The sequence below is a fragment of the Dicentrarchus labrax genome, unplaced genomic scaffold, assembly GCF_905237075.1.
Source record: "Dicentrarchus labrax unplaced genomic scaffold, dlabrax2021, whole genome shotgun sequence".
In the NCBI taxonomy this organism is placed as follows: domain Eukaryota; kingdom Metazoa; phylum Chordata; class Actinopteri; family Moronidae; genus Dicentrarchus; species Dicentrarchus labrax.
The window spans coordinates 24,919,503-24,947,294 of record NW_026136703.1 but is presented as its reverse complement, the minus strand read 5'-3'; the positions used below and the strand labels follow the sequence as shown (position 1 = coordinate 24,947,294).

The following is a 27,792-nucleotide window of genomic DNA, read 5'->3' as shown; positions in this document are numbered from 1 at the left end:
AAAGTGAGATATTTATTCATGTTCTCTCCTCTGTAAGGGATTTTTCACAACCTGGCAACCCAAATGGTCAAATCATGAATGTATTATAACATTATAAAGCATTTGTTAACATTAATAAAGTCTAATAAAATGTATAAATCCTTTATAACGGGAGACTTAGAATGTATTCTTGTTAGTTTAATGTTATTAAGTGGTAGCAGGAAATTAGAGTCAGTATTACATTGATCAGTTATAATAAATCTAAACTGAGAAAACTGATTATATATTCGGTTATATTTAAAGATACAGGTCGATTAATGTCAATTTGTTAAACACTTTGACTGACACTACACGTGATTCATCACACAAACAGTAAACACAAACATCATCGTCATAATTTTGAGGACCGAGCCCACAGCAGCGGGGCCACGCATGCGTCCTGGCGCTCCGGTCGGGCAGCGGGATGCAGCGCCGCCACCGTGGCTCAGTGCGCCCCGAGCAGCCAGAGCGCACGGTTACAATGAGCTTCTCCATCGGTCCGACTGAGAGCCAGCGTCAGTACCGACCTCCGAGCAGCAGACACACCGCCACAGACCCTGACCGACACCAGCTCCGCCCGCCCGCAGCAGGATGCCCGGGGGAAAGAGAGGGCTTGTGGCACCGCAGAACACTTTTCTGGAGAACATCGTCCGGCGTTCAAGTGGTGAGTCCGCGCGTCGGAGCGAGGCTCGCTTGTTTTTTGGGGGGTTCGGTTTCACCAGGAGGCTCGGACCCGGACCCTGCTGGAATACAGTGTTTCTGTCTCAGTGCAACCACGGAGGGTTGGTGGAGGATAAACGCACATAATCTCACTTTATACCCGCATTTATATCGCGGGGATGGAGTTCACACCCCTCTCTAAGGCTAGGAGTGTTCATGGCGCATTGCATTATTATAATAAGTATGTAAGTTATATATAGGAGGGAGTGTTTCCACTGGAAGGAGCGCTTATTGCAGCTTTTAGTGAAATATAGTTGAGTTTGTGCTCCTATCGGCGGTGGTTTGCTCACAGAGAGTCACAGTTTACGCACCGTTTTATTCCCACTCCATTACTGTGAGTTTGACTTTCCCACATTCAATTATGTAAATGATCTCCAGGAATGATGTGAGACCGAAATAGCGGCGCTGCTGAACAAACACCGAGTTTTTATTTGAAGATTAAAAGTTTTATTTCGGTCATTAACTCGCCGGTTTGTGTGTTGATGAGGATTGACAGCCGCTCAGCCAATAAAGCTGCATCCATCTGCTCCTTAATGAACCCTCAGCTCCGTCTCCTCCTCATATTATTATTGTTATTATTGTTATTAGGCCCAGTTATTGTGTGTTCGAGGAGGGAGTCGCAGTTGAAACGAATAACCTGCGTTGATGTGTGCTCCATCATTATGTAACGCAGCTGCTGTTGTGTTTATTGGAACAAAGTGTTGTGAAGTAAAATGAGAGATCTACTGGGGTGAATAATAAATAGCTGCTCAGTTATTCATCATCTTAATGTCAGTATTCATCAGCTGGATGTTTGCTCATGTTTCTCCTCTCTCCATCTGCGCTATCAACCGCGCCGGACTTGGCACCGGCCGGAGAAATACGCGCTCTCTCCTCTTGATTACATTGATTTCTTTCCTTTTGTCTTCCCAGAAAAGTGAGCGGAGTAATTGGCCGGAATGAGAGTCGGGTCTGTGGACTTGGTGGCAGGGAGGGTGGGTGGGTGGGTGGGGGGAGGTAAGGTCTAGAAGACTGTTCCAGAAATGTGTTTGTGTCTGTCGCGGTGTTTGTGCCACTGGGGCTGTTGAGCGGCTCTCTTGGGGGGGTTCAGCGCCAATTGGAGAGCTGTTGGTTGGAGTCGGTGCACTGTTTTATGTTCCTGTGTTTGAGAGGTCACACATGCACTAGCTGCACTGATGTGAAGAGCAGGAGGTTGTTCACTGGCCTCAGATCAGAGGCTGCAGCCTTTTAAGTTTGTCTTTAAACTGTAACATGGAGCACATGGAGGATGTAGGGACAGGGCTGCAACTACTTATTATTTAGACTTCTTTAATATTTTAAGCACTTTTGGGCATTTTTATAGTTTTATGTGTTAGTTTTATGGGTTTTTGCAGCTTTAGCTTATGTGAGTGACAGTTTTTCATATAACTTAACAGTACTAGAATAAATAACCACATATGTCTCTGGGATTATCAACAGTTCCACTTTATTTAATATTTCAGTCCAATATATTTTACTTTAGTGTTTGGTACATGGCAGCAGGTAAAGAATGATCTTTGTTTGTAATATATTTAAACACAGATATTTGGGAATATTCTCCATGTAACGTTTGACAGAGACAGATCTGATCATTTGATGCACATTCTTAAAAACGTGTAATTGATCACAGAACAACAGACGCACAATGAGCCTTTGGGGCCCTGAAGGGTCTGGGTCACAGGGCTCGGCAGACATTTTGATTTGTCGAAGCGGGAAAAGCTGCAGGTGGAATCTATAATCAATAATGGCTTAAAGGGAAAAAATATGTATAAAGTCCAAAAAAAAGTCCCATTAAGAGATTTTCCAAACTTTCTTTTATCAGTCTACTGTGTAGTTTTCACGTTAAGCACAATAATAAGTCCGGTTAGACTTTCAAAATAAAGCTTGCTTTGAAAGATTTTAGGTGACGTCGCAGGTTGGTTTGGTTTAAGCACCAAAATATCGTTAAAATAACAACTTCCTTAAAACGATCAATAATGATTGATTGACCAATCCCTGGTCTCCTGTGTGAAAGTCTTGTCTCACCCATCCACCCACTGTGACCTACATTTGTCTTTTGCTGTCCGCCCCCTGCTCGTTCTGCACCGTCACGCCTGTATGAGACAAAACAATACTGTACAAAACTGTATCAGAGTCGCTGATGAACTTTTAATATTAAATGAAGAGATTTGAAAAAAAAGAAATTACAGTAAAAAATTGAGCTATATCAACGTATTGATTCTGCTGTAACACCTGAACAGCAGGTATTGATTGAAGACTACCTAGTGAGTAAGTTAGCAGAGAAGTCTTAATAGTTAGCTAAAAGTAATGGATAAATGGTTAAAATGGCAAAAAGTAATCAGAAATGTAGCAAAAGAAATGTATAAATGAATGTAAAAAAGTCAGAATATGATAAATAAAAAAGCTTGGGAACCGCGGCTCTAACCGGCTGCAGTAACGTTGTATCTTCTCTGCAGAAAAGTCTTCTTTCTTTCACTCAGGACTTTCATTTGAACCATAAATTAGATCTGTAATTAAAAGCGCCTGTTACAGAAATCCCTGACAACTGAATCAGAGCTGTTAACGCTAAAATAATCTCATCAGTGGGTTTCAATGGAGAGTCGGAGTCCCCCCCCCCATGCCGGTTCTTCAAGCAGCTTTGGTTGCTGTCGGCCTTCAGGCGGCCCTATTGGTCGAACTTGGGTCCAGCTAAGTAATTGGTTGTGATGAAAGAGGAGAGCAGAAAAGGTCGAGATGATTCTGGGTTTTTCTTGTGTTGCATTAAGTCTTAGTCAGCTCTTTAATTCCAAAGGGCACTCAGGAGGCTGCAGCCGGCAGATTTTAGGCTTAAAACAAGACGATAAATTTAAGTAACTATTGTTCCTTTTTTTTTTTGTGCTTAAAAATCACTTAAGTAATTGTTTGGAAAGAGCGGCGGAGAACAGATGAGGCTGTTATTGTTCTGGATGGTTCTTTGATGAAGGTGTGACCCTCTCCGCCTTTACAATAGACTGCACTCTGAAAGCTGAGCCACCACCAGCCTAAAAAACTTCAGTCCAAGTCCATTAATAAGTTTTATTTTAACTGAATGCTAATTTAAAACAAAACTGTTGGAGGAATGAAAAATACAGGCGACTTGTAAAGTTTGTCCTGAGGGTGGTGCAGAGAAAAGGCCATATTGTATTGTTCTTAATGTGGCTGCTTTGTCCCCTTTAGCGTCTGTATGAGACGTCTTTTAAACACGTGGTTAATGCTGTGAAACATTGCAGTTTCACACCAAACCGACATAAAAAGACGAAAGCCAATTGTCTTGGCACTGCAACGACTAAAGCAAACTACTACTTACGCATACAGTGCGAGAGAGGTAATAACTTCGTATACCAGCAGGTGGCGGTCATCTGCCTTCGTCATTCAAATAAAGAATACCGGAATACCCTATGGCTATGGGTTTGTCCGCTCTTGCTCAGGTGGTTTTATAAAACAAGAAATATCTGTGTATGTGAGTGAACAGATGAGATGAAGTTGAAAAATTAGACGATCCTTTTGTGCGTGCCCTCTTGATGAAGTCGTTTGCTGCTATGCTCACTTCCTTCCGTTATATCACTTGCAAGTCTTGTTGCCTTTACTGTAGCAACAAGTCACATATGTTACGTTATAAACTTTAAATAAGCCAACATTGACTTTTGGTTTCACACAGGAAACAATCCGTGGTCTCCTGAGTGAAAGTCCTACACAGACTTTGTCACTCGATATCACCTGAGATCAGGGCTCTTTTCTGTTGTCTCAGACTCGTTGGTACTTGGACTTGGCCTTCGGTCTCGCCAAATATTCTAGTTTATCTTAACTAAGTCCAGCAATATGTGTTTTTTTCCTGAAGTAACTTCCTCCTTCAAAACAAAACCACTGAACCACAGAAAATTGGTGTTAGTTTCATTCAAAATCCATCTAGAATGAGCATTAACATTGTCTTTGACCATGGTTACCAGCCGCTTGGACTCAAACCTCTTTGGACTCGGTCTCGACTCGTCTTGGTAATTTAATTTAATCTGCAGAGAACAATATTGTTTCAATTAATTGATAATCCATTATTCGGTCTCTATAATGTCCGAAAAATGGCGTCATACAGCAGTTATGTCTTAAAATTGCTTTCTTTGCCAACAATCCAAACGTTTTGACCAGAACTGGGGAGCGAGACCTAGAATAGGTAATGTTTGTCAAAATGTCGTCAACAATAATCATTAGGGAACAATTTTCTTCTAAGATTTTCAAGTAATGTTCGATGCTTTTACCCCAACAAACAAAACTCACTTTATGGAGAATACTCAGCGGGTCGTTTTTCTCCACTCTTTTCACCACTTTGCACTTTAGGAGCTTTCTCTCATCACATCCTCTCTTACTGTGAACTGCAGTGAACACTGTTTTCTTGCTGCAGAAAAGACAGAAACTTGTGAATGGAGGGAGTCATTAAATCAGTCTAGAAACTAGAGGATCCGGATGGTTTTCAGGTGTAAATTGGTAAAGCAGCCTCTTCCTCTGTAGCAGCATCGTCCTGTCAGCTTCCTGTTACACCTTTACAGATAATGAACATTAATTGAAAGGTCACTGTACAGATTAAGAATACACTTGCTTGCTCTGAAATGTCATGTAAGTGTTCATTGGTGATTATTGGAAGCAACTGATATACAGAACTAATTAGTTGTTTTATTAGAAATCAGATATCACGCAGTCTGATGTCCACTGCTGATACAGTGGAGGTTTTCCCTGACTGCAGCTAGAACATTTTTATTACTGTAAATGTTTTTTTTTTATATCATCAGATGGCTGCCCAGTGAAATCAATCGAGTGTTGGAGGCTGTAAAACCCGCAGTGAACCCTGCACGAAAGAGCTGCTGACACACCTTCAAGAACTCATCCGTTTGTGTTTCACTGCAGAGATTTTAGTGTCTTTTCATAGTTTAAAATGCTGTTTCACAGGATTTTCCTCTCCTGCTGAAAACAGTGGGAAACACTGAATGCTTGTGATGTTTTTGGGCACGGACACAGTCGTGTTTGAAAAGCTGTTCCAATTTCATTTCATCCCAAAATTCACTCTTTTACAAGCCAACTACTTTTTGGAAAAGAGGCGGCTCTGTAATTGATGAATCATTACCTGCCAAAGTTACTGGTACAGCGGATTTGGCAGGCATTAAGGACGTTATCCGTTGTCTTTAGCTCATTAATTACAAATTGCATTTACCATTCACATACTGCTGACCATTTCCTAAAGCAGGTGAACCTTTCAAGGAGCCACTGGGTTCAGTTTGTGGCTGATTGCTATAAAAAATAACCTGTGAGGCTTGAACTTTACCTGTGATACTGTAGGGAATCCATTACAGTGGACACTTTGTTATCGATGTGCAATAATATAACTGGAACAGGGACTGCTTCTTGTTGGTGCATTCAGTGCTTGCGGGAAACCTAAATTTGAGATACACCTACAGAAAAGATACAAGATAGAAAATTCAATTTGTCACCATTTGTGTTGTTGTTCATCTGAGTTTTAATTAGTTGTTGAAGACATTTCTTTGCAGCTGGATGTTTGTCTGTCCTTAAAGATTATATATGAGATTGAAAATATCAATATAGCAGCAAACAACTATCTGCTATGTAAAGATATAATGGTGTCTCACTCCCTCTGCCTGTGTTGTATCGCAGCCTCTCTGTGGTTTGTTTCCATAGCCGGTCTGCTCCCACTGAAACTGCTGTTTTTATCATCTACGTCGGTGAATTAAGGATTTATTTCCACCAAACCAGAGTTAGTGATTGTTGAAAAGACTAACAGAGACGATTTTATTGAGTTTTTTGTCTCTGGAGTCTGGTGGAGAGTGATAGTGATATTACGGCTGTTTCTGGTTAAACTAAAGGTCTATCTCTGTTAGGGCTGGGTATTGTTAAGAACCTCACGATTCGATTCGATTTTGATTCTTTAGGTCACAATTCGATTTGATTTCAATTCGATATTGATTTAAATGCTCCGATTTCGATTCAGTAATAAGTAGAATTACACAAATAATTCATTAGAGTACCTGTCAATAATTTTAAAAGCTTTGGGACGGCGACTTCCATCATGTGTTTGCGTCTTGGTATGGCGTATCGTGGTTCGATTGTCACAAATCACACACAGGTGTTGCTCACCACGCCCCCACTGGCCAGGGGCTTGAATCGATTCAGAGGATTTAATGAATCGATATTGAATTGGGAAAAAATATATTGCAATGCATTGATGAATCGATATTTTTACCCATCCCTAATCTTTGTAGGGATCCTTTCCATAATGCTGTCAGACACTGAGAATAACAATCTGAGCCTGTCAATGGCAGAAATAACTTTTAGTGGAGTAGTGAGTATTTGCAGCCCTTTTCGCAGCTATTTTCTCATCTAACTTGGTGAATTAAGAGTTTATTTCCACCAAACCAGAGTCGCTAGTTAAAAATACTGGCTTTGTCAGTGGAGTCTGGTCCGCTGTAGCGCCCATTGTTTTGGTCTAAGATGATGGCAAGTCAATTTCATATATATAAAAATAACCTTTAAACACATCTCCAATTGTAATTGTATTACATCCTGTTAGCATTTCTAAAATTGTATACAGCCCGACTGTGTAAAGTGACACCAGCAATTAGACAATCAGTTTTAAACAAACCCGCCAAACTTAAAGAAAACAAAGACAAAAAAGTAAAATGATTTCTCTAACTGCTTTAACTTTGACCATAGTTACTGTAGTTCACTTTCGTTTTTAACTTCAGATTGTTTTAGCTAATCTGGAAGACCTTTTTGTCTTGTGTAGGAATATCCTCGTGTTCCCAGACCCTAATAACTGAGAGAAACGTTGACCAAAGCTACAAAAATAAGATCTCAGTTGAAAGCAATACAACGATGACAAAGGGTCACTGTGATGGATTACCGAACTCAAGCAAGTCTGAAGTTGATTTTAATCCATCTAAAAGCAGTGCAGGATGGTCGGCAGCACTGTTGTGTACAGTATGTGTGACTTGTAGTTAAATGTTGAACAGTTAAAACCCCTTTTATTGCCCTCCCTGGTGACCAAAGCTATCACCATGCAGAATATATCAAATGAATAATTAAGATCTTTGTGATTATGAAAGAGAGAGAAAAAACAACAAGCTGCTGGTGGTAATTTTTCCACTGCAGATGTTTCCGACTCTCCTGCAGCTGCAGCAGCTCGTTCAGGTTAAACCATTCACTCTCATAGATTTCATAGTTGGAGGATGGTGATCAGTTTTTTGCCCTCTGTCCCCTTCATCCTCATACAAATGAGCCCTTCAGCTGCAGACTGCTTGGTGCAGTTGGTTAAAGATCAGGTTAGTGTTTCTGAGAGGATGTTTGGTCCACCGCATTACCGTACTGCGTATCCAAAATTCAATAAATAAAACAAATGAAAAACATATCATATTGTGCCATTCTGGCACTTTAACCTATTTTGTTTCCACCATTATTGTATAATTGGATAAAAGCATTAAATTACACAATAAATACGTAAATAGAAGAATAATCGGTTCACTTTAATCCCCAAATACTCTTCTGATGCATTTAGTTAGATGCAAACTAAAGGTCCACTTACTAGCTTTTTCCACAGCTTTCAACTGTGTCACACTAGTGATGTGTCGTTCTTGAATGAGCAAACTCTTTAAGTGAACAACAGGAAATTAAATATGATCCACAAACACTTGATTGAGATCCAAGCATGGTGAAAATTGTGTATGTTGTGCCGGTCGCCAACATACAAAACAGTATAATACACGTGTTGTAGTATTTGATGTTTTTACATTATTTAATTATTTTATACCAAACATAATGTAAAATGATGGTATTCTGGAAATTCTAAGGTTTATTGCAATTCAGTTGAATAAATTAAGTTGAATATGTGCATAAACACCAATAATAGGTCAAAATGACACGTCGATGAACTCGCTCTGATAATAATAATAATAATATTATCCGAATACAAAACTTGTGAAGGTTTAGGAAAAGGCTTTAAAGAACGGAATAAATCAGTGATGAAGGATCATGACAGAGGTTAAAGTCGTAAATGCTCAATGACTTTTTGCTGAAAATCCAGATAAGTGTTTGGTTGGCATGAAAGAGGAGAGCAGAAAGGTTGAGATGATTCAAACCGACTATCTTACTCAGCTCTTTCATTCCAAACTGCAGGCTGCAGATTTTAAAGGATGGGGTTTTTTTTGAGTCACCGTTTGTAGTTTCAAAGAGTTTATTGGTTGCTGTAATCTTTCCTTCTGACTGGGAAGTGTTTTGGAAGTTTTCTGGGAGAACTGGTCCACAGTTACAGTCTTTTTGGTGTGAGAGTCCTCTAGCACGGGTGGGTCTGCCCATTGTCTAAGGGAACTTGTTAAATGATTAAACTTGTTGCACAATTTAAATTAAATCTGGGTTTTAGTTAATTTAATGATTTAATTCAAAGTATAGGACAGAATAAATTAAACATTTTCTTTACCACTATGGTTACAGATCCAACACTAAGTATGGACCTAGATATGGATATTTTATCAGAATATACACAGTGCATCTCATCTGGTTGGCCTTAAAGTAGCATGTAGACCCTTGGTTCCCAACCTTTTTCCTTAAGTAAACCCTTAGTAAACCGACGACTCCTGATTAAGTGACATATTTTATTCATATTTCACATTATATTCAAAACTATACAATGAACCCAAACTGCAGGAAGTTTGCAGGAATTTTGACTTTTTGTACAATTCTCTGTCTGCATTATGTATTTTTTTAAATATTTTTTAACAAACATACTGTGTTTTCTTGGCCCTCATATTTGTTTACATTACATTTACTTTTCTTCACAGAAGTGAACCAAATGCTGAGATATAAACCTACTGTGTAATATTTGTTCAGCAGTTGGATGGTCAGCAAGTTCAAATGTAATTTTTTCCCCCCTTGTAGTCCAGCTATATTTCTTTAAAATCTCTATATTTTGCATTAGTTGACGTGTTGAGTAGTCGAAGAGGAAAACTAAAACTGACCCCTATATCTTTGTGCAATCCTCTCCAGAGGCTACAAGACGCTTTGCAGCCTTTTATCTGCTTTTGATGATTGATGCTGTTACTGTGGCTGATGCGCTGTCTGTCCTGTCCATCTATCAGAGACCAGCTTCCTCCTGGGAAACGCCCAGATCGTGGAGTGGCCTGTAGTTTACAGCAATGACGGATTCTGCAAGCTGTCTGGCTTCCACAGGGCTGAAGTCATGCAGAAGAGCAGCACATGCAGGTAATGATTTGTTTATTTCGTATTATTACTGAACATTTAAACACTGTAAACGTGCACAATTATTGTTGTCTAAAGCAATATAAGTTACAGTACAGTAATGGAGCAATAATGACTCTTTAGTCTTATTGCTTTTATCGTAATTGCACACACAGCATAACTAAATGGGCAGTAATTCCTTTACATTTGCACACATTTTCTTAATAAATCTATAGCAACAATTTGCCTTTTTCAGCCCCTGGGCAAATGTGTTTTTAATGGTTTTAATGCTTCTGTTTAAGCAGAACTCATAAAAACCAATATTTGTTTTCAACAGCAATCTTTATGAGTTAAAACCACAGCAGAGTAGCCATGAGTCAGTGTTTTTAAAAGTAAAAGCATGTCCTTTTCAAAGTGCTCTATTTATCCTGCAAAAATCCCTAATATGTCGTTTTTTTATTCAGTTTCATCCATTATTAAAGCAGAGAGAGAGAGAGAGAGAGAGAGAGAGAGAGAGAGAGAGAGAGAGAGAATTAAAAAGTGACAGTTTTTGTGCCTTCCTGCTTCTGTCCTGCTGTAGTGATCATTAAAACAGCACAGCGCTGCTCTGGAGAGCTGTTTACATGATACCAAGTTGCTCTGATATCAAAAGTGTGGAGCTCAGCAGAGTAACACTGCAACAAAAAAAATCATGCAAATCAATGCATCTGGCATTTCCACTCGCTCTAAAAGCGAGAGAGAGAGAGCGAGGAAGAGATGGCACACCGCTCAGCGAGACACTGAAATGAATCCAATTTAGAGCTGCCAGGGGAGCTCTGCCCGGTCCTGCTCGAGGACGGTGTCTTGCTCGCCTGTCAGTCAAGACGTTTTAAAATTTGACTCCAAAGGACGACTCCTGTCCTCAGGCGCCTCGCAGATCTGACCGGGGGTGACGGCCTTGACCAGCCGCCGGCTAAAAACAGCTCCCTCGTACACCGAGCTGAGTGAGAATAGGGGCGCTGAGATTTATCCGTCCACTCCCTGCTGCTCTGGGCTGAGGTGGTGGCAGCGTGGTGGGGGGGGGGACACTGAGGCCGACAATCCACTCAGACGTGACACTGAGAGGATAGAAGAGCCCACTGAGAGCTTAAACTTACAGACTGCTGCCAAAGTGATGGAAGATGGGGGCTTGTTAATGGGGCCTGGTGCCATTTTGGGAGAGTCATTTTTGATCTTTTGACTGCAATACAAAGGAATGACTTTGTGACTTTAATTAATAAAACTCACAATAACTGTCTTCCCAACAATTGCTAACGAAATAAACCGCTATAGTTGCAATTTAAGTTGATCAGTAATCCTTGGGGACAAATGCACCGTCAAAGTTCGTCCACTAACAGTAGTTGTTTCTGCCACTGACAGACTCAGGTTGTTATTGTCAGTGTCTGACAGCATTATGGAAAGGATCCCTACAGAGATAGACCTTCAGTTTAACCACAAACAGCCGTAATATCACTATCACTCTCCACCAGACTCCAGAGACACAAACACTCATTTTACCTTCAGATCATCGTAACTTCATTCAAAGTGGACAGAAACAGAATAAAATTCATTAAAACTGTCTCTGTTAGTCTTTCCAACAATCACCAACTCTGGTTTGGTGGAAATAAATCCTTAATTCACCGACGTAGATGATAAAAACAGCAGTTTCAGTCAGAGCAGACCGGCTATGGAAACAAACCACAGAGAGGCTGCGATACAACACAGGCAGAGGGAGTGAGACACCATGTGACTCTAAAATATTGAATATATAGAACTTTTAAAAGGTCACAAGATGATTAATGTGATAGTAAAGAAGAAAAAACATTGATTTGTGTTCTTTACTTCCAACCTTTTTAAGTTCTAATGAAACAATCTGAGAAGTCTTTGGTGGAACTGCTCACGACTCATAGACATGTTCAACTTGTGCTGAGGAACCACTGCTGCTGTATAGATACTATAGGCAGTATTGCTGTTATTCATTAAAGCTGAGCCCCTCTTACTTTGTCACAGTGTCCCAAAATCCCCAAACCCCCAAATTTCCATTTAAATTACTGTTAATAAGTTTGAAATTTAAATATGGAAAGAAACTTTAAGTGCAAGTTCAAGCAGGAAGACAATTATCATTCTAATTTTATCATCTCTCTGGGGCTCCACCTCTCAGTTGTCATCCAATTACTTCACTGGGATCTGTTAACGGCCTTTTCTCTCAACCCATTAGCATGTTAGCTGAAGGATATTAAAGCTACCTCACCTGTTTGCTCTCTCTGCTCCGACTGCAGTCTCTGCTGTTTAATCAATATATTAATCTACATGGTTAATGCCAGTTTTATATTTACAATCCACAATTAAACAATTAAAGCTGAGTGGAGGTTCTTTTTTTTATGTTTGTGTCCAGATTATAGTTTTTATGTAATTCTATTTTATTTCTATTTAATTTATTCAGTGCTGTGGTGTTTCTGCTGTAAACTTCCACCTGCCAATCAAACCGTGTGAGGGGGACATTGACCTTCTAGGATTGGGACCAGTGTTGCCAACTGGGTTAATTTTTAGCAGATTGTCAGACTTTATAAATAAAAAGCGACTAATGACAAATTTAGTGACAAATATACTTTATTATATTGTAATTTGTGCAGCCTCAATGGGAATGAATGCAGTGAAAAACCACCTCTTCTTCAGCCCAGCTTTTAACTAGGGATGGTTTTAGACATTATTTACCATTTCTTGCTTTTTATCTCCTAGTATTTTGTTTTTTAAGTATAATTGTATATTCATTTAAATTGTGTCCTTATAATATATATCCTTATTGTTTTTATTTGTCATTTCTGCATGCTTTAATTAATTTTATTTAGTTTTATAGTATAGCTTTTATTATATCTTATTGTTATACCTGTAAAATCAATTGTAATGTATTTTATTGTCATTTTTATCTTTGTATTCTACTTTATTTAATTTTTTACTGCATTTTGTCTTATTATCGTCTTGTCCATTATCTGTGAAGCACTTTGAACTTCTATACTTTATGAAAGGTGATTACAAATAAAGTTTGATTGATTGATAGCTCCAAAAGCGTCGGGGTCTCTCCCTCTCCTCTTGGGATGCTCTCAGCCAGCAGTTCCTGTTTCCTGTAAATACCTGTTTATTTGATCTTATACCTCCTTTTAAAAAAACTTTTCACTTCAAATATACAATGTCCCAGTATTGAGTTATTAAGCTTAAGATTTATCTTTCATATGGCTGTGAGTAATAAGCTTTACGCAGATACATTTGTGACGATTTGTGCGATCATCTGGTGACTTGAAAGACATTTAGTACTTGTAAGATTAACATTTCCTGAACATTGCAGTTTAAACCATCAGGTAAATGAATATTTAAAAGCCACTTAGAGTCATATCAAGAAATTAATTTAGTGCCGGATGTTTCGCTTTATGAGCACTGATGCTCAGAAGAGCGAGGAACGTTTTCGGTATATGCACCTGCACTAAATGAGCAACCATGTTTGGATTCCTCATCCATTTTTAAACCAGCTATATTAGCCACAAACATGTGAGGCTGTTACATTAGCAGAAAGAACTCAGTTTAGGCTTTTTCTAGATGTTATTTAGTGATAAAACACTGAAAATATAGTATAAAAACATGATCTACAAGGAGAAAACATACCGTTAGCTTAACTGATGGATCATTTTCAGTGTGTATTGTCACCTCTGTGTGTATCAGTCCTTGAAGATGCTGCGGCTGTTGGGAAGAAAGTAATCACTCAGACTAATTATATTAGCACAGATTAAAATGTCCTCAGCCCTTTAAGGAATAATTACAACCATGCCAGGAAATGCTGGCTGCACCAATCCAAAAATAATCCACAATCCTTCACTGTGAGCAAAATTTATGCTGCCGCTGCGTCAATTTACTCCATAAAAACCAAACATAAAACTTAATGGGCACTTTATGGTAAGATGACAGATTGATGATGCCATTACAAACATATGTGATATACTATAACACAGGGGGCAAAGGGCCAGGGTCAGTATTGATCGCCGCTGTTTCTCATATTGCCTGTTTCCAGTTTTATGTACGGAGAGCTGACGGACAAGAAGACCATCGACAAAGTCAGGCAGACGTTCGACAACTATGAGTCCAACTGCTTCGAAATCCTGCTGTACAGAAAGAACAGTGAGTGCTCACTTACTTCATTACTTGACATTGTGTCATCTGTTTTGTAACTCTGGGAGAATTATTCATAACTGTATATCCTTACGTCTGGATCAGCGGTTCCCGCAGATCAAATATCGTGATTATAGCAGCAGTGGAGTGAGCAGTAAATCCCCCTCAGCGGCGCTGATGAGGAGTACAATGGACAAAGTGTGTAGAGAAAAATAGTTCCAAATGTTCCTGTCTTCAAAGAGTGATGACCTACCAGAGCAAAACGCAAGGTGGAGGAGCACGAGGCTCGGAGGGAGAAACAGTAAAAAAAAAAAAGATCAATTTTAAAGTGGCTCAAATTTGCTGACAAATCAGCAGAGTGGGGCTTTTTTTTTTTTTAGAGGCTGGATATAAATGAGATGGATGATGACTACGAACAACTTGTATCTACAGAAATTATGATATTAAGGTGTGTGCAACTTTGCTGAACTTTGGCTTCTCCTGAAAGTGCGCGAGGAGGTAATAAAGTCACAGAAACCTCAGCCGGTTCGAGGGTTGTCTCTACAGAAAGAACACTGAGTTCCCTTTAAAGTGATGACCTTAACATTAAGTTGTTAAAAGGACACGTGTGTTTGCATATGGGGTAATTTAAACATCATGTTCAGGGACAGTGAGGATCAAATTGTTCTTATGAAGATTACTGGGTACAACAGGGTACACAGAGTGGAACAGCTCAGTACTGTAATTACTCAATTTCATTATGTTCGTCTCAAAGTGTCAGTTGAGTAAAAAAGGTTCTTTATAAATAGGACATACTATTGAGTATGCAGCGTTCTTTAGTAGTTGAAAGTGAACTCAAAAATGTCAATATGCAGATTAAAACTGCTGGACTGTTGATTAGTTGTCCCACAATGCAATGCACAAAAGAATAGAGCTTTTCATCACCAGAATAATTAAATTTGGTATTCCAGGGTTACAGTCAGCTCACATTAAGCATCATTTCATTATTACAAAATATTAAAATTCATTTGTGTATTTAAATATTTATATCTTTTGTTCTTTGAGCTTTCTCAGCTTGTTTTGTTTCTGGTAATAGACGAACCACTGACAGTAGGGTCTGTGAAGTGAAGCCTTCAGTGTTCTTTGCTCTCGTTATATGGCCAAAAGTATGTGGACAGTTGAACATTACACTTAGGATGATGGGAATTAATCTAAAGTTTTTGGCTGGAGAGTCACTTTATTAAAGAAGCGTATTAGTATTGTTGACTCATGTCTCATAACTGTCTGCAAATGCTTCCTCTATTGTGCAGCAGTTTACTAAAGCGCAGATTTGAGTGTCAAAGTTGTTCAAAGTTGAACGCAACATGAAAGATTTGTTGGCTAAAAAACATCCAGTGATTGCAGCAATTTTATGTTTTTTTTTTTTCTTTAATCAAGATTTTTGCTGTTGATAAGCTTGTGCGACTTTAGAATTACCATATAGGTTGGGGTTTTGAAAAGGGCTCAAACGATTAACAATTAGTCAATAGACACAGTAATTTGAAAAGATTCTCTCCTCCCAGACTTACAAATGTGAGGATTTACTACTTATCTCTGATTTATGTCATTATAAACTGAGTTTTTGACTTTTTTCCTGACATCTAAAGACGTCATCTTGGGCTCTGGGAAATGATAATGGACAGTCTTCACTGTTCCTCCCACTGTTTATAGACTGAACAATCTAAAAGATTACTTACAGACCTGATTAGGAGGACACAAACTAAGATTTTCTGATGTCTCTGCAGGAAGTCCAGTGTGGTTCTACATGCAAGTGGCTCCCATCAGGAACGAGAACGACAAGGTGGTCCTGTTCCTGTGCACCTTTAAGGACATCACCCTCTTCAAGCAGCCCATCGAAGACGAAACCACAAAAGGTGAGTGTTTCACTGCGGGCAGGCAGGTGCTTTTCCTCAGAGACGCCTCCCGAAAAAACATCTCTGCACAAACAATAATGTCTCTCTGCTTTTTTGAAGATTATGAGATGATTCACAGTAGAATTTGAAAAAGCGTGAGAGAGAGAGAGAGATGTGGAGAAAGATGTGCAACCAGAAGTCTTTGATGGGTTTGAAAACCCGATGTTTTGAGGACATGATGTGCAGCTTAGTGTGCCGAGCCACCAGAAAAGATCATTTTTATGGTGTTCCTGTTTTGTTAGATAGTATACAGTGAGGAGTTACAGGAGAAAGGGAGCGATACGGGGGATGACATGTGACAAAATGTGTGAGTGGGAAGCAAATGGGTACATGGCTGGATGCCCCGGTGCGTAATGTAACGCCAGTTGGCTTCTGATAGGACATATAATTACGTTTCTTCATCCTCCTCCTCCTCCTCGTTCAACTTCTTGTTCTTTCTCTTGATGTTTTTCATTCTCCCAGTTTTTATTGTTCTCCTTCTCATCTTCATGTTCTTCTCAGTCCTTCCTCTTTATCCTCTCTTCTCTTTATGCTTAATACTTTAATGAAATAACTGCAAAACAAATGTCAATCCCATCAGCCTCAGCTTTACCGTGTGTTTAGTGATAATTAGCTAATTTTAGCATACTAGCACGTAGAGCTGCACAATTCAGTGCAATATCCAAATCACAGAAGGTGCAATTTTCTATATAAATGTAAAATGTGTGACGAAACAGCATTATAATGTCAGTGGAAATCACTGTAGAGCTGCAGAGAAGCCCTGTACTACAAAATCTTGTACTCCAGATGTTATAAAACATGTTTGTTTGGTACAGAACTACACACTTTAATGGCTTTTAATCACACTAAACCAGTGGTTCTCAAACTGCAGGACATGGAGCCACTGTAGGGGGTACACAAAGTGAAACTAAGGTGAAAGAGTGTTATGATGCAATCGTACTGACCTTTATTTCCTAAAAATCTACTTTTTTGTATTACTTTTGGTTCTAGTATCGTTGTTAATGATTGATAAAAATGGTGGCTGTGACCTTTTTATGGATTCTGAAGGGAGAAAGACAGAAAGTGTTAGAATCAATAATGTATATGAAAAACACAATAGTTCATGTCGGCTGGTGTCTCAGCCCCAGTGCAGCCTCACAGAGCTGCAAACCTGCAATCTGGTCTTCTCCATCGCCTTCCTCTTTCAGATTATTTCTCCAGAGATTCTTCTCTTCCTCCTCCTGTTTTGTGTCGTACTTGTTCTTTCAGTGCAATTCAAAGATCCAATTTTGGCATGTGGAAAAAGCAGATGTTTACATTGCCAAAGCAAGTGTAAAATATATGTACATACAGATCAGTAAAACACAACTTCCTCCTTCCTTTTCATGCTTTGACTGTGTGTCATCCCCTCCTCCTCCTCCTTTTCTTTTTATTCCCTTCTTGTTACTCTTTTCACTCTCCTCCTTCGTCTCTTATGTTTCAAGCCTTCCTCTTCCTCCACCTCCTCGTGCTCCTCCTTCTTTCTATCCATTCTTTCACTACTTTGTCTCTTCTTCTTCGTTCCTCTTCTGTCCTTTCTCTCCCGCTGCGAAATCTCAGGACATTTTTGCATTGCCACCAATCTCTCTTTCCTCCCCTCTTTCTTTCATCCAAAGCTGCGGCTGGATGAAAAAGAGCGAGTCAAGTCTTGTTTCCCTGCATTGCGGGAACGTCTCGAGCTGTCAGGTTGCGTTTGAGGAGGCTGTGATGCTGTCAGGAATCACTGGAGATGTGGGTGGCGGTGTTGTCCTCTGTGCCCTGACTGATGCACAGTGTCAGCTTCCTGCCCCGGGAGTCACTCTCGGCGAAGCTGAGCGGGTGTGTTTGCCCTTTGACAAGGATCCCTCACCCTTCCCCCTCTTTAATCTACACACACATGTAAACACATGTGAACACATGCAGTGAGGTCCCCCCCCCCCCGTTGCAGACCTGCCCAGAGTTGTTGTGTGATTTGTTTATTCATTATGTGTGCTCTGCGACACATGAATAACATGGGTTGAACATGCAATTAGAGCTTGAGTGGAATTAGTATTGTCACATCAGTGCGCTCATGTCTTTGCCAGTTAGCAGCTCCGGCTGATGATGTGACAAACTTCAGATTTAGTTCTGTAATCACCCGTCATTTAACAAAAAAAAAGCCACTAAAGGTCCGGCAACCACAGTTCAGTCAGAGTATCAGGAAAAAAAACAACACAAAGAACTTCACCTACATGAGCCTTCTTGGAACTACGGTCGGATCAATGTAGAAAGTGTCAAACCGGTTCGATATTAAGGCAAAAAGACCAAACAGGTAATACCGAATTTTACCACTAGGTGTCACATAATGAGAGCCCATGAATGAGTGTGCAAGTCAGTGAGTTTTCCACAACACGTTCCTGCAAATGTTTCACAATAAAAGCCTTATTAAATTGTGACAAAACACCCATATTCTGCTAGCTACCTCCCTGTTAGTACAGCACAGGAGAATCACTGTCAGAAACTGACTATCGCTCAGCTGCCGGTAGTCAGAGCTAACTGAGCAACGAGCAGCTGCTGTCAGACTCTCCATGCACGCGCTGGTCACTAGAAGCATATTCATGACCCGTTTGTAAACGTCTATGTCTGTTACCTGTGTTGTAATGTTGGCTAAGCTAGTGGCTCAGTGAGGCTATTTCTGTGAGTGTCAGCCTACGTTGCAGGCTGCAAGTCTGCAGAGTCGAGAAGTTAGTTTGTTTTATAGTACTGTCATAGTTATATATGTAAACTGACCCAACATGATCATTTTGTTGTCAGGTTAAAAGGTCATATCTTAGTTTAAGCTGTTTTAGTCCCCAATGTGGCTTCTGATTCGTCAACAACAAGGCTCCACATTGCCGTTGGTGGTTTGACTGACGTGCTGCAGCCAGACCGAAGCCAGCCAGTACACTTCAATGTATTTCAGTACAGTACGGCTGGTTGGAGGATGCAGCATAATCCTCAGAGCGGTGTACTGTGGGCTGCAGTTTAACCCGCCTGGTTATTAGAGGGGTGGGAGAGGCCGTTTGTGAGGGAGGGAGATTCATCGCTGCGGGCTTTGGCAGCTGAGTTCGCTCGTGCTGCAGACCTACACTTGCTCTCGGCTCTGACTCTGGCTGCTCCCGCGGCTCGGCACGCCACAACGTGTTAGCGTCAGCTATGCGGGAGAGAGATCCAGGTCCGCTAAAGATATCTATCCTCAACTTAAAATAACGAAATAGACTGTAAATGTGTTATCTGCACCCTGTAGTGTTCATGCCCCCGTTTGGCCTAAAAATACCCATTTTTATCCCATTTTATCTAACCATCCAACAAGTGGAGAGCATTGACATCATCCCAAATTTAATAGGTGCCTTTTCAATGAAATTGGAACATTTCTGATTGCTCTGTGTATGGCCACTGATTGTGGCTGTTACAATCAGGCTGCTGTGAGCATTGTCAATGTAGGAAAGCAGTGAGAACAGAAAGTGGAGCGAAGATAAACATGTGGCAGAGCAAAACTGTTAGAAATGGTGAGCATCGTGTTGTTTCATTGTGGCGTTGACTGTACGCCATCTGTGAAGCTTTTACAGGTGCTGACAAAGCAGTTACCTCAGCCGCGGGCGAGACATCATCTCAGGTAGACAGCTGATCAGAATGAGTGAAGAGCGTCGAGGCAACAACACAGATGCCTCAGGCGTTAAACCGGAAAACATTTTAGCCTTTGAAATCATCGTTGACATAATAAAACATAAGTTGTTTTACACTGTGGAAGAACCTGGTTATTAAACCGTCATAGAATATATGTATAATATATAGAATCGACATATTTAACTCCAGTTTTCATGCAGCTTATCCAACCAACAGACGATTTTGAAACTAAATACACACCCAGGTGATCCTTCTGAGTGAGGGGGTAAAATTCAATTAAACTTCTCTAGCTCTTTTGGTCATTTTAATCAATTTCCAGGTGTTTCCATGACTAGAAAACTTGTCTCTAAATTTCCATATTGTCCATATACTTCCAGGATTTGTGGGAATCCTGTCACACTGAACTGTAAAAGTAGGTGACGGTTAATTCACTACAAACACAGTGAATGACCACAGTACCTGTTCAAACGTTAGGTGCATATAAAGGTAACTTTAGATCTGTAGTGTTTTGTTTGAAAAGGACAACGCTCTTATATCTGAGCAATAAACATGTAAATCAACATGAATGCTGTCTTAATGTATCTGGACCTCGGACGAGCTGTCGAGTTAATTCAACCAAACGTGATAACCTCAGTGACACACAGTAGCTGAACTCTGCTGCTCCCACTTTCCGTTAACGTCAAAAACCCTGATTTGAAAGCGAACATCCACCCTGAACAGCACAAAGGGAAACCCGCCCACACTAATAAATGTTAAAGAAAGATTTTGACAGTTGTGTGTCAGATGTCTGTACTTGTCGTGTTCTGCAGTAACTGTAGGTTCAAAATCTCATTTCTGAATTCACTTTGGTGGCGCGTGCACCAGTTCTGCTCCTGTTATTTTTAGCCCAGACTTTTATTTTTTTATTTCCACTTCCATTGTGCTCCAGTCTGATACATCAACCGTAGCGGGAGCATTACTATTAACCGTGAAAAAGACCTCTTATTTACTTGTCCTGCAGTTTCTGCTCACGCTCTTTTGTTGAGGTCTTTTCGTCCTTTATGTGTCAGCATGCTCGGTGGAAGCCTGTGAGCTGTCAGTACGTATTTACACCAGTCTCAACCAAGACAAATTCCTCCATTTTACTTCATAATGAAAAGCGGTTCCGGGTTGGAAAAAGAGCACATTGGCTCGCTTTCCGTGCAAATGGTTCGCTGATATTAATGCATGCACATCATACACCGAGTTATGCAACCACAGCGACTGAAAGAGTGGTATAGACAGAGCCTTTCAGACCTTCAGTAAAAGGAATAATATCATAATGGAAAACTACGCCATTAAAAGTCCTGCTAAAGCAAACATTTGGAGCAAGTGTGAACCTATCGTAAGGTCACCCATTGGTTTGTGTAGTGCCGTTTTGAAGCCTCGAGTTCAGGTTGATCAACGCTTATTGGCTGCACAGTTTTGACTTGTCCGTAGCAGGAAACCATGGCGGCTCGCCTGGTCACACACGATCTGGTATTCCAGGTAAACACTAAAATGTGTTTGTGAAACAGAATCTGGATCCATATCTGATCAGCACTGCCTAGTTCGACAGTTTGATCTGAGTTTGGTGCATTGAGCTGGACAGAGAATGAGCTGTCAATAACAAGGTAGCCCCGCCCTAAAGCACACCCTGCTTTATGGTCTATTTTACTCTAAATGGGACCATCAGTTACTAAATGAACATCATGCTGTATGGAAGAAGACTGAAGCTAGAGACTGAGACCATAAACTCATCAGGAAACTGTTTACTGAGCTCATAAATCAACTGAGAAATCGGCTAGTTTCTCCATTAGAGTGAATGGGATCGCTGTGTTACTGCAACCAGTGAAGCTTCCCCTGCTGGCTATTACACAGAATGCTCGTTCAAGACACTTCCACATTGGCTTCATTTTTCAGACCCAGAAGCTCTGTCTGTTAGATATACTGTCAATGATTTGCAGTTAGCTGGTATGACTTTAAAATCTTTATTATATGAATGCAAAGTTGAATTTATGAGCAAAAACGACTAATGATGAAAAGGACTGTAGAATATGAAAAAGACATCTGAGCTTGTTTATTGTGTTTTTATCTATACTTTATGATGTCATTAAAGTGGGCAACTCTCACTTTAAGTTTGAGTTTTGTGTTTGTGTAAACTTTTCTGAACTGTGGCCACAAGTAGCTACAGAGGAGGTTCAAGAGGTTAGCAAACAAATTAATGTCCATTACACAGCAATAGATACCGTGTGAGGATGTGTTCACTGCTCATTAATTAAAGTTTAAATGTGTTAGAGGATCAATCTGTCGTCACACTTTCAAACGTTGGTCTAAATTTAAGTATCAAATTTGAAAAGTACCCTTTTTCAAAACTTTTATAAAACTTTAGTTCAGGAAACAAAAGTCACGTAAAGTCTGTTCTTAAGTATCGTACTAAATATTAACAGACATTCATCTCTCTGGTTTAGATGACTCTGGGCTTTTTGCTTTTCAACTGCCAACAATAAACTGTACAATATTATAGTGAGTTACACAAGCACTACTGCAGCAGTTTTCCTTTCAGGAAAGATATTGAAAAACCTCCATTTTGGCTAAGAGCACCCGCGCTTATTATCTGTGCTGATCCCCAGCCAATTTAAGGTATTAGCATATAGAAAATCACATAAAAGAAGCCGCTCTGCAACTGAAGATGTATACTAAGTTACACAACAGCCACTTCAACAGTTTCCGTCGAAGGGAAATACTCTGAATAAACTATATATTCTGTATTGTATATGAGACTCAGTACAATGTTGTGTTTTGTTTCACACGACTGCACAGAGGAATGAATGGCTGAATTTGCCTCCATTTGACCAGAGAATGAAAGGTTTTTTTTTTATGCAGCTGGAGGCCTGAGGGTTAAAAGCTATTTCAAAGTCCACTTTTTATTCGTAATGGTCCCTTCAAAGGGCCGGGTCGATCCTGATGTGTGACTACGGTATGTGGTGTGCCTCTGTGGTGCTACTCTCTGCCCTTTCATTTGATTTTATTTTTAGAGCGGTACAGTAGGAGCACCCGTCCTCGCAAAGCTGTGTCTGCTTTCATTCAGCAGCGTTATGACCAGCACCGCGGCAAGAACATGACCACTGCTGGACAGGCCTGTATTATTTAGACTGACTTCCAGAGGAAACCTGAACGCAGGCTTCATTTTTAGCTGTAATGGTTTATTCTTTTACTGTTAACGTTCATAATTGAGATTCAGATTACTTTAGTGTCCATTAAATTCATATAAAATTCATCTTTGGCACTGGCATACGTATGGTAAAATGCTAAAAAGAGTATATTAATCACAGGCATTGAGTCATACACAAGTTGACCCGGATGAACACACGGGGTTTGATCCAGAGAAAGAACGAAGGCTTTGAGCAGGCTTCTCATTTTAGATTTTAACAGCTGTAGTCAATTTTATTTGTTAAAAATTAGTTTAGTATTGGAATAGATGTTCATAAACAACCTATTATTAGCTGGGGATGCGTCATTAGCCACCCAGAAATACTACTTGGTTTATTGTTTATTACTGTTTGGGGAACTATGATGTTAGTTAATAAGATAAGATAAGATATTCCTTTATTTGTCCCACAATGAGGAAATTCAAAATGTAATGTAAGCTAGCGTAACGTTAGCTGAGCTGCCAAAGGGGAGACCTTGCTACCTGTCTGCTCCAGAAATACTTGTTGGTTAAACTAATTATTAACATCTTACTGATGTACAACTGTTGTGTCAGAGGCCATCTTAGTCTAAATTGAAATTTAAACGTAAGGAAATTAGTCATTAGGAACATTACTAGTATTAGCTTACTGTCATGTCAGTTTCCAGCCACGTGTTTTATTTGCTCAGCTCACACCGACTGATATCAACAATAAGTCAACAGTAAGTCAGTAATAGTTGGAATCAATATTTTCAGTCATCATATTATTTGGGCCATCCAGAGGATTGGGAGCTTAGCAGCAGCTTGTCCTGTTAGTCTGTGACACTATAGTGTTAGTTAATGTGAGGAGGTGTCGACAGAATCACTGTACGTGATATCTGATATTTTGAGCTTTACTTAACATATTTCATTTGCCAGAAGTTTGTCATTATTGTGAAAAGTAGAAAACTGCTAAAACATAATGGTAAAACGGCTCAGTAATGTTAACTTATAGTAAATGTTGACTAATTTGTCTGGTTTACTATATACAGATGAGCTAAGCTCTACTGTATAGTGTATATATAATACTGATTAAATATTTGTCCTGAAGTGAATCAAGGATATTAAATATTTTTTATCCTCATTTTAATTTATTTAATTTAAAGTTATTTTTATTACCTCCATGAAATCCAACACGACAAGTGTTGTAGTTAATGTGTCTAATATTAATTCATTCATTTAAATGCTGTTTTGCAGCACTCACATGGTGTAAATATGTACAGGTTTTATAGTATTGTATATTATCTGCCTTAGATAGAGCTGTGACTCCAGTGAAGGGAACTAATGGACCCCGTTGTCAATGGTTGAAACTTCAAATTTAACCTACAGATAGAAGCTTCCATATTCACAGAACAAACATATGCTAAATCTTCAGTGATTGCTGTGGTATTGATCCCCTGAAGGAGAAATTGTCCTTCAGCACACGGAGGTCAGCGCACATCGGGCCGCTGCAGAGCAGAAACCCTGCAGCTGCTGGAGGTCCAGTTGTGTTCAAGGACACTTTCTGCAGGGCGGCTGTTTGCCGTGAGAGCAGGCGGTGCTGCATTCACATCGTGCCGGGTTTATTGTAAATATGAGCTCCCAACTGGGGGAAATAAACACTGTTCCTGTTCCTCTAGTGGCAAGTACAAGTGAAAAGCTGTGGGAATATTTTGTAACTCCAGTTTGTCCCTGGAGGTCATGAACTGGGTATCAACACTGGTGGCTGAGAGCTGACTGTGTTTTGTTTGTGTCCTTCATTCCTGCAGGATGGACCAAGTTTGCGCGGCTGACACGGGCGCTCACCAACAACCGCAACACGCTACAGCAGCTGGCGCCCATAGGCAAACACGAAGTCAGCCATAAACAGTCCAGACTGGCGGAGGTGAGCACGTGCACACACACAAATACACAGACTCTAAAGCAGCTTGCAAGATATATTAAACTGCAGGTGACCATAGAAACAGTAGTAACCAAGTACTTCTGCCTCATGCCACGTGCACACTTTTCCCTTAACATGTAACTACACCCCCAAAATTGTCACTAGAAGCACATTCGTGTCTGTTTGTAAAGGTTTCTGTGTTGTAATAGCAGCCCAAAGAGACTAAATATCCAGTGTGAGTGTGTCTGTGGGGTAGTGTCAGTACATAGCATTAGCCCAACATTTATCATAAGGATAAATCAGATAGCAAAAACTAGCATTAGCTTTGCGAGGTTCAGGTTGTTTCAACCCAAGAAATGCTGACTTTTTTTATAAATCTGGAAAGACTTTAAATATGCCTCTGTAGCAACTCTCTGCTCTTAACATTATTTCTGCACAAATAACTCCTCATATAAAACATTAAACACGGACGCAGAGTTAAAGCAACCACAACACGGACACATGCATGCAGGCATATACCACCCATTCTCCCGCCCTCGATGCATCCATCCCACCCTGCCTTCCCTCCACTTACACTCACATGTCAACTTCCCCTGGAGCTGCAGTTGTTTGACACAGCGAGGGGTGCTTTCTCTTCCTGGGAACGCTTGGGCTCCTGCGGACTGCGGGCGTCATTAATATTTCATGTCGGGGTGGAGAGACAGAAGCAGGGTGCTGTGGGCACTCTGGATGATTGTGACTGCTGCTCAGAAATTTAGAAAATGGATTTCTGGGTGGGGAGAAAGATGGCTCATCTGGAGCTCACCCACCTGTTTTATGTATTCATGAAGCTTTGAGTGAGGTGTATCACTTTTAATCAGAATTTGTTTTAGTTTGATCCGCTGCTTAGCACACGAGGCGAGAGTGTGTGTGAGGGTTTTTTGGCAAAAAGTGTTACCAGGGTGGTTTAAAGGTGCTGAGGGCAGGGGGTTGAAAAAGAGGATTGGATGGAAGAGGAGGAAAGATGAAAAGAAAAGTGAAATGAAGAAAACGGGATAAAAATGAAAGGGCAAAGAGAGGTAGCTGAATATGAGAGGGAAGGGAATGTAATGAATTAAGTAAGGAATGAGGAGGAAACAAGGAATTATGTGTGGGAGGGAGGAAAAGAAGAGAAACAGCGGGGTTTGATAGAGGTCTCTGGATGCCATGTAGTTGCATTATGGGAAATTGGAAAGTTTGACCCACCCTCGGGGTTAAAAGTCAGGATATGTTCTGCTTCAATTTCACTGTTTTTTAAAAATAATTTATTCATTTATTCTGTTTTTTGTTCTGTTTCTTGTGAGTCCTCCAACTTCTGAATCTCTGGATTATTCCTTGTATACATTTTTATATCTTTCTTATAGTCCCGTCTGTTGTTTATTGTATTATTGTATATTATATATTTATACATTTTCTAATTTAGGATATGTCATATAATTTATAATAATCTATATTATTGTATTATTATACATATTAATTTTCTAATTTCGTGTGTCCGATTGACCTAAGCTTCATGTCTTTGGCGTGTGGGAGGACACCGAAGCACTCGGAGGAAACCCGCACGGACACGGGGAGGAACATGCAGACTCCACACAGACAGAACCAGAACCGAGCTGTTGGGTTCAGGTCTGTCTGTGAGGCTGCAGTGCTAACCACTCAGCCACCGTGTTGTCCTAAATAAATACATGTGCTGCTCATTCACACATGCACACAGATACCTGCAAGCTACTGTTTTTAAACCCGAACCTGCCCCCCGACCCAAGACCCAGACTAACATGACACCAAGGCTCTGGAGGTCCAGAATCAATAAGTCGACTCAGGTGCCACCGTTGGATGCAGAGTCCTCAAACCTAGGAAGTGGCAAAATCTTTTCCAGAAAGAATGCGTCTTCTTCACCCCTGCAGCATTCTCCTAGCAGACTTTAGCCTCTTCCTCAAGGTCTGGATCCTGGGAAATAGCAGGGCTCTCCTCTTCCACAAGTCCCAGGTCCTGTACACCAGCAGAGGGCTCCTCCACAAGTCCCAGGTCCTGTACACCAGCAGAGGGCTCCTCCACAAGTCCCAGGTCCTGTAAACCAGCAGAGGATTTCTTTTCCACACATTCTGGGTCCGGTGAAGTAGCAGAGTACCCCTCTGCCACAAGTCCTGGGTCCTGTGAAGCAGCACAGGACGCTTCCTCCACCTGCCGACACACTTGGTCCGCCAGCACTTCCTCAGGCTTGAACTTAGCAACAAGCTCAGAGTGTCTTGAGGTCTGTTCATGTAGTTGGACTTTGTGCGTGGAGTTGGAAGACCTCAGAGATTTCTCCCTTTCAGAGGCCTCTTGCAAGAGTCTGCTCTCCCCCTCCATGAGGTCTTGGTCATGCCTCTGCTGGACCTCTTCTTGCTCCTGCTCCATATCCCAGTTCGCCTGTTGGAGCTGGTCGAATACAGCGAGCCTCATCTCGAGCTGTTGCAGAGTTTGTCTCAGATCCTGCTCCAACAACTCCGCCCGCTCCGTCTGTTGGTCCAACTGCACACTGAGCCCCTGCTCCTGAACGGCACTGGCATCCCTTTCTTGCTGAAGTTGACTTTTCAGCTCCTCAACCTGGTTGACAGGAGCCACCCTGTCTGTCCAGCCGAAATAAATGGAAAAGAGAGCCCTTGTCCAGTCGTAGGGGGACAAGGGATCAGTCAGTCTAAAAGCCATCGTGTTTAGCTTTCTGACTAATCTAAATCCTCTATGAATCTACGAATGTTTTACGAATGTTTTACCAATCTACGAATCTTCTACCTCACGATGGTGGAAGTGTAAAATACAATGACCTGCTGATGACATCACAAAGGGAATACAGTGTTGAGTTGATGTTCAAAGTTCTGGAATTTACCGTTGCTATGTCCACCGAGCACTCCATTCTAGGTTGTAAATATCAAACATGGAGAATGATCTTAATATTT

General features: G+C 40.6%; 1 protein-coding gene across 1 annotated transcript in view; it reads left to right on the top strand.

The window, feature by feature from the left end:
* The first annotated feature begins 488 nt into the window (after window positions 1–488).
* Window positions 489–27,792, top strand: part of kcnh5b (potassium voltage-gated channel, subfamily H (eag-related), member 5b) — a 151,146-nt gene continuing 123,842 nt past the window's right edge. The window contains exons 1-5 of the mRNA XM_051387668.1: window positions 489–682; window positions 9,903–10,026; window positions 14,081–14,187; window positions 15,942–16,070; window positions 24,726–24,841. Of these exons, the coding sequence (XP_051243628.1) occupies window positions 610–682; window positions 9,903–10,026; window positions 14,081–14,187; window positions 15,942–16,070; window positions 24,726–24,841 (549 nt within the window). The 5' untranslated portion in view covers window positions 489–609. The remainder of the gene's footprint in view (window positions 683–9,902; window positions 10,027–14,080; window positions 14,188–15,941; window positions 16,071–24,725; window positions 24,842–27,792) is intronic.